Source organism: Crocodylus siamensis, chromosome 2, assembly GCF_052110815.1.
Source record: "Crocodylus siamensis isolate JL-2025a chromosome 2, ASM5211081v1, whole genome shotgun sequence".
Lineage (NCBI taxonomy): Eukaryota > Metazoa > Chordata > Crocodylia > Crocodylidae > Crocodylus > Crocodylus siamensis.
Window position 1 is genome coordinate 167337958 of NC_143396.1, and position 11849 is coordinate 167349806.

The 11849-nt window shown below is 46.3% G+C and overlaps 1 protein-coding gene across 1 annotated transcript; it reads right to left on the reverse strand.

The window, feature by feature from the left end:
- Positions 1-9769: 9769 nt before the first annotated feature.
- On the reverse strand, positions 9770-10717 carry LOC149871136 (olfactory receptor 5G9-like). The gene has a single exon (XM_090034571.1). It carries the CDS (start codon positions 10715-10717, stop codon positions 9770-9772), a length of 948 nt encoding a protein of 315 aa, XP_089890697.1.
- Between the last annotated feature and the right edge of the window lie 1132 nt (positions 10718-11849).

The following is an 11849-nucleotide window of genomic DNA, read 5'->3' on the forward strand; positions in this document are numbered from 1 at the left end:
GTGGGGCACATGTGTAGACACACCCCATCTGTGCCAAACAGCTGTGGGCCTTTGGTTTTTTGGTACTGTTGAGAGTTACATTCTGGCTGTAATGGTATATTATCATTTTGTGGTCATCTGTAACCCACTGCTCTATACAGCAGCCAGATATGTCCAAGAGACTCTATGTAAAACCTGTGATTCTTTGCTATCTCTTGGCCTTGCTGAATACTTTTTCCCAAACTAGATCATCAAGGAGCACATCTGTGATGGGCCAGCTTCAGGAATGATGCTCAAGGGCAACCAGCATGGTTTCATTAGGGGCAGGTCATGTCAGACCAACCTGATTGCCTTTTATGATCAGGTCACAAAAGCATTGGATGCAGGTGTCGCCGTGGATGTAGTCTTTCTAGACATCAGCAAGGCCTTTGACACCATCTCCCACCCCATCCTCATTAAAAAACTAGGCAACTGTGGCATTGATGCCTACACAGTCAGATGGATTGCAGATTGGCTCAAGGGTCATACTCAGAGGGTGGTGGTGGACGGGTCATATTCAACTTGGGGGGAAGTGGGCAGCAGAGTCCCCCAGGGCTCGGTCCTGGGGCCCACACTGTTCAATCTCTTTATCAGAGATTTGGATGACGGGGTGAAAAGCAACCTGTTTAAATTTGCTGATGTTACCAAAATTTGGGGTGAGGTGAGCATGCTAGTAGGTAGGGAAAGACTGCAGCAAGACCTGGATAGATTACAGGGGTGGGCTAGCAAAATCAGGATTCGTTTCAATACTGACCAGTGCGGGGTGCTGTACTTGGGCAGTAGTAACCAGCAGCACACTTATAAGATGGGAAACTCCCTTCTTGAGAGCATGGAGGCAGAAAGGGATCTTGGGGTCATTACTGACTCCAAGATGAACATGGACCAACAATGCGAGGTCACGGTTGTCAGGGCTAACCGGGCCTTGTCATGAATCCACAGGTGCATCTCAAGTAGGGCCAAGGAGGTGATCCTCCCCCTCTATGCAACACTGGTCGGGCCACAGCTGAAGTACTGTGTCCAGTTCTATGCGCCCCATTTCAGGAGGGATGTGGACAACTTTGAGAGGGTCCAGAGGAGGGCCACCCGCATGATCCAGGGGCAACAGGGCAGAGAGTGCGGGACCTGAACCTGTTCAGCCTTCACAAGAGAAGGCTGAGGGAGGACCTGGTGATCATCAAGAAACTCACTAGGGGGGACCAGAATTAGACATCCCTAAGAACTACTTCACAGTCAGGGCAGCTAGGATCTGGAACCAACTTCCAAGGGAAGTGGTGCTGGCTTCTACCCTGGGGATCTTTAAGAAAAGGCTTGATGCCTACCTGGCTGGAGTCATTTGAGCCCAGTTTTTCTCCTACCCACGCAGGGGGTCAGACTTGAAGATCTACAAGGTCCCTTCCAACCTGACTTCTATGATTCTATGAAACTAGTGAAGCTTTTAGACTGCATTTTTGTGTCCCCAATTAAATCAGTTTTTGCTACTGTAATATTCCTCCTGTGATGCATTTTTCTTGCTCAGATAACTATGTCTCCTAAGTGATGCTCTATGTCTTCTCCTCTGTAGTGGTAGTGTAAATTTTCTTATCTTTATGTCTCCATTGTCTCAACTATACTGAAGATGGGTATAGGAACAAAACCACCTCCACCTGTGCCTCCCACCTGATGGCCAATGTGTTGTAGTATGGGACATTGACCTTCACATATGTGTAGCTCTGTGAGATGAATACAGTGGAACAAGACAAGCTTATTTCTTGTCTTTGATTTATCTCTGTGTTTGAGCACCAATTGAGCTCAACCTATTTTTTCCTGCAGGCCAGATAGACAGTGCCCAGTCTGTGCATAGTCCAGATTGGCCTGGTGAACCTGATCCAGTGGATGAGGCAGACAGAGCAGGGCCCAGTTCAGCTGTGCAGAGGAGGGTGGGGGGAATCCCTGGCCCATTCAGCCATGCTGGGGGGAGGGCAAATGAACTTGATTCAACCCAGCCCTGTGGTGGAAGGGGGCATGGCCTAGCTGTGTTGGGGGGGGAGGGTCAAGGTGTGACACCAACTTGGTTGTGCAGGGAGAAGGGGACATGTCTCAACTCCAATCTGGCTGTGTATGGTCTGGAAATTTGGCAGTGGGGGAGGGGTGGCAGCGCAACTGAATATAGACTGCTTGCCCCAGTGGGTGATCCAGATGGACAGGGTTAGGCACTCTCCCTTTCAGGTTCTCTTCAGACAAGCAATTCAAATGCCTCAGTGCTGAGTAGGGCAGTACCTGCACAAACTGAAAAAAGACAAGAAATGCATGGGTTTAGATAAAGAGTTGTATCAGGAAATATTTCTTGGTACAAATGAATAAAGGAAAGAGGATCTTTTTATACCCAAAGAGTTTCTCTGGTTCCTGAGAAAGATTTCTCTCTTTGGGCTTGATAACAGTCCATATATTCAGTGCCATAGTGGTTGGCGGGGGGAGCAAGGCAACTGCCTTGGGCTTCAAAGCAAAAGGGGCGCCAAAAGGTGCTGCCCAGCTGAGTCGGGATGCGGGATGGAGCTGCAAGTAGCTCATTTGGGGGGCACGGAGATGGGGGAAGGGTGGCTTCCACTGTTGCATAGACTCCGTACAGGCATGGGAGTGTGTGCTGCCCCCCCCCGGATCTGTGTGTGGGGTGAGGGCAGGCTGCCACTGAAGGCTTTTCCCCTGGTGCCAAACTTCAATGCTTTGGCACTACATATATTTCTGCTTCTGGGCCACAGAAATGAACAATGGTTGGTGGAAGTGCAGAATCCTGGGATGGACAGCAAATCTGCATTGAGCCAGTTGCATCACACTAGTGGCAAAGTTGTATCATGAGAGCATCCCATTCCCTGAGCAAGAGGGTTCTAGTTTTATTCTAAAAGTATGAAACCCTCAATAGCCTCCAGTTAGTGGCCAAACTCCCCGGTATGGATAAGTCCGTGGCTGGATCAGCTGGCCAGGAAAAATTCTGTGTTATCCAGAAGGTTCTGGCACCATGATTCTTCTGCTTTTCCAACCCACAGGAGTTCAGAGAGTATTAATTACAAGGATTACTTCTCAGCTCCATAGTGCTCCCAGCACTGAACTGGCAACAGGGTACTTCCATGTTCTGGGCTGGGAAACTTTTGGACAAGGAAGTAGTTCTGTGGAGCTAGAGGTATGTACAGCACTGATCTTGCTGTGAACTGATGAAGGCTGCATGTGTCCCACTGGTTATGGTGGGGTACAGAAATAGGTGGAGGAGGAGTCCTCTGGCCCTGTGTAGGGTAGGGCTGCCACAGGATCTTCAGGAGATGCATCTGTACCTGTAAATGGAAAACCTGGGTATGGGGGAGTACAAAATGAAGAACAATCCAAATGCTGTCTAGCTGCCTGTTCACTGTGGCTATAAGAGCATATAGGGTGTTTCTTTTTACCCAAAGAGTGTTCATTGACACCTCCATACACTGCCTTGCCAGGCAACAGTCTCATTGGTGACCTTACCATTCCACCAACCTTGGCCTAGGAGGAAATGCCCCTCCTGATGAAGTCAATATGTCGGTTCTGGTAAGACCCAAGCAGGATTTCCATCCCTCAGTATATGTAGCCCTCATCTCTGACAATGCAACCAAGTCCATGAGTATCTCCTCATGGCTGCATTTTCGCCTCCTCCTTTGTCCAGCAGCTTGCTGCACAGTGGTCTTAGGCTGAGACCTAGAGAACTCTGTGACTGCTGCAGGCCTTTGTTAAACTTGTGCAACTTGATGAAAAACAATGAACTCCCCTAAATATGTCTTTGTATTCCATTTTTGGATCCTGTTCACATTTGATCCAAGCTCACATGGTATGTTCCCATACTGGGTGAACCTACACGCAGCATGTTATGTAGACATGTCCACTTGGAGCTACAACACAAAGAAACTTGGCAAATCCCTTTCCTCCCTCAGGGTGTTCCTCTGTGGGCTAGGGATGCAGGCCTGAGCCTGGGAAGTTCATACCAGATTTGAGGAAGTGGGATTTTCCTCATGGTAGGGACACTGGCATTGACAACCCTGAGGCTCCCAACAGCTGTCCCTATTTTGCATAGCACAGTGGAGATGTGACCCTGCAGTATGTGCTGAAAATGAGGTCTCTGGAGCTGTTTGAATCTTAAGGAAGGAACACCTCCCTCTACATCCTGCTGCTGATGCAGGAAATGGTCCCACCTGAAGACCTTGACTGATGGAGGCACCAGATGAGTTATGGTGGCATTCTGAACTCACATATCCTTCAAATCAAACTGGGGACCATTGAACTGCTACATGCCAGGTTATGTCAGTATGGCTCTGGGAGCCTGACTCCTCCTTCCACCCAGAATCCACCAGATTAGAGCCATACCAAGAAGTAATAACTTGGACATTCAACCAGCACTATCAAGGGTGAGATTACTAAGGAGGTGTAATGACCACAGGTTGCTGAGACTCACTTGGCCCCTTTGGCTACTATCCCTTGCTGCTCATCCATGTAGACACTAATGATACAGCCTTAAGTAGATCAATGGTGACCTTGAGCAAATCAAAGGTGACTACATGACTCTGGCTGCAAGGATAAAAAGGACTGAGGCCCATTTGGTGTTTTCATCAATTCTTCCATTCAAGGGTTAAGAGCCAGCTAGGAGCAGATGCATTCTGGGGATCACCATGTGATTGCATAGATGTCACCAGGAGGGCTTTGGATTTCTTGACCATGGAGGCAGTGTTCCAGGATGATGAACTACTAGGAAGAGATTTGGTCTATCTCACAAAGAGATAAGGATGTCTTTATCTACAGGCTTTAAAGTGGTTCACCAGGGATTGGAGAAAAAAGCCTGTAATTAAGGAAGAAACCTGGGGACCTGGATAAAAACTTAGTAAGGGGAAGCAATGAAGGAAGTCATAGAAACATTCTTAGGGAGAGGATAGGACAATCAGATATCTGAAATGCTTAGATACAAATGGGAAAAGTAAGAGGAACAAACAAGAAGAGCTGGAGGCTCTAGTACAAGCACAGAATTATGATATAATTGGGATTTAGACATGTGGTGGGCTAGTTCACATGACTGAAGTATGGTTATGGATGGGTATGGATGGGTATAACTTGCTTAGGAAGGATAAATGGGGAAAAAGGGAGGAGGTAGTGCCTTATATATACATGCAATGTACATGTGTTTTGAGGTGCTGTACAAAATGGATGGTAGGCCTGTTGAAAATCTCTGAGTAAAGGTCAGAAGAGAGAGCAGCAGGGGGGAATGTTATGGTGGGCAGCTGCTACAGACCACCAAACCAGGAAGAAGAGGTGGATGAGGCAGCCTTTAAACAACTAATGGAAATTTCCAAATCATAGGACCTGGTTCTCATGGAGGACTTTATTTGCCAGCACATCTCTTGGGAGTGAAACAAGGCAGTGCACAAGCAGTACAGCAAATTATTGGAGTGTGTTGATACTTATAATAGAGAGGTCAACTGGGTGGGGAGCTCTTCTTGAGTAACTGCTCACAAGCAGGAAGGAATTAGCTGAGAATGTGAAAGTGAAAGGTGAAATGAACACAAAATGATAAATTTCAAAGATCCTAAGGGAAAAAAAGGAGAGCACCAGAATAAGTACAAAAAAATCAGACTTTAAAACATTCAGTGGACTGGTGGGCAGAATCACTTGGAGCACACAAGTTTGAGGGGGAAAGGAATCCAGAAGAGTTGTCTGTACTTAAGGAGACCTTTTTAAGAGCACAGGAGCAAACTATCCTGATGCAACATAAGAATGGGAAGTGCACCAGGAGACCAGTCTGGCTAGTCAATCTCTTCAAGGAGCTGAAACTCAAAAAGGAATTCTATAAAAAGTGAAAACATGGTCATAACACTAGGGAAGAGCATAAGAGTATTGCAGAGGCTTGCAGGGAGAAAGTTAGAAATACCAAGGCACAATTTGAGATACAGTGGGCAAAGGACATAAACAGCAATAAAAAGGTATTTGTTGCAGAGTACCTTCGGTGCCTGCCACTTTAGAGCAGGCAGCAAGGCAGCCTGCAGGTGTGGGATAGCCTTAATCAGGAGTCACATGACCCCAGGAAGGCCCTGGGATTATAGAAGCAGGCAAAACAACCTCTATTTTAACCCAGACCTTCAGAACTGGGGCAGCAGTCTACTGCTGGCAGCCGAAAGAGCAACACCTGGATGAGCTGCTGCTTAGAACATCCTTGGAGGTAAAGGCAGGAGCTGTGGGAATGGTAGGAGGCTTCTGGTCCTGGGTATGACTTGAAACTTTGGCCTGCTGGGGAAGGATGGCCTGGTGGGACTGCTTGTGGTGGGGCAGTTCCCCAGAAATGCCAAGTCAGTTGCCTCCCTAGTGAAAGGCAAGGAGGGATACCTTAAACCTCAGCCCCCACAACCTGATGAGTTACCCTGAGCTAGGACCAGGCATGGAGCCAGACACAACAAGAGAGAGACACCTGAGTCCATAGGGTGAAAGACCTTGATGGCCTCAGTGAGTGGGCAGAGAGAGAGTGGCTTCAGTGCAGGGGCAGAAGTACATGAAGGCCCACATATAGTAAGGTGTGCACTGGTGGCCCAAAGTGCTGTGTGTGAGGGGGGCCAGTGGCTGAGTTCAGCCCAGAGTAAGGCACAAAGCCATGGGTCACATAGAACAGGGTTTGTGAGAGGACGGCCTGAAGTGCTGCGTGTACCCCTGCTAGAAAGTGAGTAGGCAAGCCCGAAGTGCCACACAAAGTAGTACCCAAGGGGGACCCAAAGTGCTGCACAGAATAAGGCAGGTTTAGAGTGGCTTAGTAAGGGAGCAGTATGCTAGAGGCCCACTGAGAATGGGCAGAGTACAAGAGGCCCTGTGGGAGACAGTGGTGTCAAAGATCCCCAGAGAAGGGCAGAGTATGTGTGTTGGGTGTTAGAGACCCTAAAAGGGGCAGAGTTTGGCCTGGCCACAGGCTGGAGCTTTCATCAGTTTATGTTGTCATCTGTGAGGCATGGGGTATGATAAGGGAAGGCTGGAGTCATGTGTGTCAGACCTTGTCACCAGGGCAAGTAAAATGGGCAGCCTTCCACCATCATCTAAGGTGGGTGAAGTAGGTGGGCGGTTAGCCTAGAGACAGGCGGTCAGGCTGATACTGTGATCCGGCCCTGAGTTGGCCGTCTGTCACAGTATTCTATAGGGAAGTCAAAAGTAAGAGGAAGACCAGAGATTCTATATGTCCCTTATGGAATGAGATAGGTTATTAAGTCAGATGATGCAGAGAAGTCTGAAGTATTTAATGCCTTTTTCACTTTGGTCTCCACAAATAGGGACAGCTATCAGATGACGGGTGAAGATGGCAGCAAAAATAGAGAAGGAGACAAACAGCCTTGAATAATAGAATAAAAGGTTAGGGATTACTTAGAGAAGTATGATGAATTCAAGTCAGCAGAGCCAGAGGTGATGCACCCTAGGTTACTGAGGAAATGGCTGAGGTAACTACAGAGTGATTGGTTATCCTTTTTCAGAACCCCGGGGTGTTGGATGAGGTCCTGGGTGACTGGAAAAGGGCAAATACAGTTCCCCTATTAAAGAAAGGGAAGTAGGTGCATTCAGGGAATTACCTGACCTCAATACCGGGAAACTTCATGGAGCATCACTTGCAAATCAAGGGAAGTGATTCTTTCATTCTAGTCAGCATCAGTGTGGTCTCACTTGGAGCAGTGTCCGGTTTGGGTCCCACACTTCAAGAAGGATGTGGAGAAACTGAAAAAGGTCTGATGCAGAACAACAAAAAAATTATTAGGCGCATGGGAAACAAGGCTTATGAGTAAGGGCTGAAAGGTTTTTTTCAGTCTGAAGAAAAGACGGGGTGAGGGGTGTTGATAACACTCATCAAATACATGAGGGACAATTGCAGAGAGGATGATGATGGACTGTTACCATATAGTCTTATGGGACAGGACTAGAGCAATGGCTTCAAGTTGCAGCAAAGGAAATATAGGTTGGAAATTAGGAAAAACTTTTTGACTATGAGATGGTCAAAAATTGGAACAAGCTGTTTAGAGAAGTGATGAATCACCAACCTTGGAGGTTTTTGAGGGTAGGTTGAACAGACACTTACCTGGGATAGTTCAGTCAGGGATGATCCTGCCTTGAACAAGGTCTAGATTAGAGGACCTTGTGAAGTCCCTTCCAGCCCTACATTCCTATGATCCTTTGAATTTTCCCCCTCACTACCTTTCCGTTCTCTTATTCACATAATCCCACAGCACTGAGGGAAGGGGAAGAGTGGGGATAGGGAGATGGATAATGGTTCTGCTTGAGCACTGTGCATTGGCCAGTGTGCCCTGTATAGTTTCCACTAAGTTTTGTGGGTCTGAAAATGCTGACCCCCAGTTGTTGAGGTAACTAAGCAGTAGTGGTGTCCAGGTCCAGATTAAAATGGGACCACTGGCAAGCACTGACTTTTGCTAGCACTTCCTCTATCCCTAGGTCAGCATCACTGCTTGTGATTTTAAGCATTTGCAAACAAATGCACTAGTTTGGTGGGTTTTTTGTGGACAGTTGGGTGTATCTCCATAGTCATGGGTACAGTTAGCTTTGGGTTAGGGAGGAGGAAATGGAAGGTGGAGGGGTTGGGATTGTTATTGCCCATCTGCCTAGAAGCTGGAGTGGAGGTAGAAGGGGTAGGTCTGTTTCCATGGCAGTGAAGACTAAGACCAGGGAAAAGGGGGTGGACATAGCCATATATGGTGAGAGGTGGGAGATTTCTGCAGTCTCCCTATAACTTATTGTTTTTCATGAATTAAGGACTGCCTGAGCACTGACCACATTGGGAGTGACCAAATGAGTGGGGGTGGAGGGGACCTAGTGATGCTGTCAACATGTTGGTGTGCTGCTGCTCACCAGCTGATTGGATGCCTAGGTGTTCAAGCATTCTCTCCAGGAGGCTGAGGACAGTTGAGGGGATAGTCCAGCATCTTGACGTTTGTGGCATTTGAGCTGCTTTGCCTCAGTTGCTGGCAAATCTGCTGTCCAACAGTTTTGGACAGGACAATGGACTGCGTAAACTCCTTCTGTCTCTACTCCTCAGCCCTGGTCAAAGTAGGGTTAGAGATTTGTTGCGTTTCTCACATTATGTTTCATAGGAATTGTCAGATGGCTCTGAGTTGACTCTGGAGGCATCGATGAAGCAGGGCTTAGTTGAATAATCATCAGCCAGTAACCATGGCAGCTCCGCATAATAGGGCAAGTCACCTCTTGTGCCTTCAAGACATGGTTGGTATCATGGGCTGTCTTGTATCATGCCACAAATACTTGGCTTTGAAGCAGCACTTGTGCCAGTCACAGTAACACCCACAAGCTCTGATGCTCTCTGCTCATAGCTTGGTTGCAGTGGCTCTTTCTTCGGAAGAGCTGTGTGATTGCTAGAGAATTAGGAGGTCCATGATCTCCAAATGCCTTTAGTTCATGGAGAGTCATGCAGATGCGGCAGAAAATTCTGGTGTCAGCATATGATGCCTGTACCTTCCTTTCTGAGAGCACTTAAAGACATTTGGATTGCTACAAATGTTACTACTATTCATGTTCCAAAACTAGACAAGACTATGTATTTCTTGGCAAAGGTATTTTTTTTTTTTAGTAATTATTGGTATTTTCAGTCTCCCAATCCATTTAATCACAATATAGCCTTAAGAATTCTAATACAATTAATATACCAAGCAAAGGTACTACATAATGAGATTCAACCCACGGGCCAGTTATTTACACATTAGAACTTATTTCTATCTGTTCATTAATTTGTAATACTAGAAATTTTTGTCCTTGATAGCACTCTTTTCAAGGCGTCCTTCACTTCCTGGTTCCTCAAGCTGTAGATCAAGGGGTTCAGCATGGGGGTCACCACTGTGTAGAACACTGAGGCCCATTTGTCCTCTGGGTGCCTGTCATTTGTTCTGGGTTTCACATGAATAAAGAGACAAGTGCCATAGAAAATGCTAACCACTGTCAGGTGGGAGGTGCAGGTGTTGAAGGCTTTGCGTTTGCCCTCAGTGGAGTGCATTCTCAAGATGGCAGAGAGGATAAAAATGTAGGAGGTGAGGACAATGAAGCTGCTGCACATACCAAACCCAATAGCCACAGTTAGCAGGACAATATGACTTATCGTGGCATCAGAAGTGGAGAGTGATAACAGTGGGGAGACATCACAGAAGAAGAGGTTGATGACATTGGGGCCACAGAAGGTTAATTGTAACATGCCTGTTGCTTGTGCCATTCCATTTAACCACCCAGCTACGAGTGACCCAATTACTAGCTGAGCACAGAGTCTTGGGGACATGGTGATAGTGTACATTAGTGGGGCACAGATAGCCACATAACGGTCATATGCCATTGTTGCTAGGAGGAAACATTCTGCTACCCCAAAGAAACATAAAAGGAAAACCTGAGCCACACATCCGGAGTAAGAAATGGCTTTCTTATCTGCTAACAGATCAGCCAGCATGTTCGGGGTAACAACTGTAGAAAAACAGAAATCTACAACAGCCAAATTACCAAGGAAATAATACATGGGGATTTTAAGCCGAGTGTCAGTTCTGATTAAAAAGATCATCCCAAGGTTTCCCACCAGGGTGATCACATAGATTAGGAGGAACAGCACAAAGAGGGTGGCTTGAAACCCTGGATGTTCTCTGAATCCTGTGAAGAGGAATTCAGTCACCTGGGAGCAGTTTCCTCCATCCATTTTCAGGGAGGGCTGCCTGTGCATGCAGAATACAGACGAAAAGAGTGAATTAGCCTTAATCTGTTTTTTCCAATCAGTTTTCAGAATAATTGAGTAGTGTTATAGTGTTATGAACTTTCCAAAGATGGAAGACTCATTTTACAGTGCTCTGTCTTGTCTGATTCTGTTCAGGTGTCACTGATTCTGTTCAGATGCAGAGATCCAAGATTTTCCCAAAAAGTTCAGAGATCACTCAGAATCTTACTTTGCCAGAGGAAAAGAATAATGCAGAAAAGAAACATTGGGCATTCCCTTCTGCAGGCTAATGCTGTTCTATGTGTGAAACATACCCCTTATTTGGTTTGACTTGCAACTTTCATCTTGTAAATGTGTAAGAGAACCCTTGATCTCACCGTATCCCCACTTACTAAATGTATTCAGATAGCCAAGACAAAATAATTCTCATTCTGGAAATTTTCTCACTTAATCCATTTCATCATTAAGTTTCAGGTAAAATAAGTGCATAAAAGTTAGTTAAACACAATGTAATAAACAAGGTGTATCACCATTTAGTTAATTGTAAAGCTAGAGAGATTGCTGTGATTGTTCACCTATGGTCAGTCTTTCCTAGGACACACTTTTTATAGTTGACTACATGAAACATCTGACCAGAAAAAAATATCATCTTCTGCTTAGGCAGACAAGGTTCTGTGAATAAATGTGATATCTTTTATTAGGCCAACTAAATAGTTGGAAAAATTGTTCCTTATAAGCTTTCAGGTACAAACACCCTTGTACCTGATGTTACCTGTCAGCTCCATGTTCTTGGGGAACCCTGACACAGGACACAGACTGTCTGATTCACAACGAATTGCATCCACCCCCACCTAAACAGAAGCTGATTAAGATGGAGTGCGAGACACACGTAAAACCCTCCAGATAAGGGTGACGAAAGTGAAACAACTGCCCTAGGTCTCATTTACATGAGAGATGGAGAACAGAAAGCCTGAAGCAGAGACTGCAGTGAATTCTGGGATCAGCGAAGCAGGGGAGCACTGCATGATGGGGATCTATGCTCCAAATGCTCATCAACCCTCACACCCAGCTCAGCACTTATCAGACCAGTTCTAATCTGGATTTACAAAGGACTTCT

What these genes read in the sequence shown, in the direction of transcription:
- LOC149871136 (XM_090034571.1), bottom strand. Translation starts at nt 10,717, where the DNA reads ATGGATGGAGGAAACTGCTCCCAGGTGACTGAATTCCTCTTCACAGGA.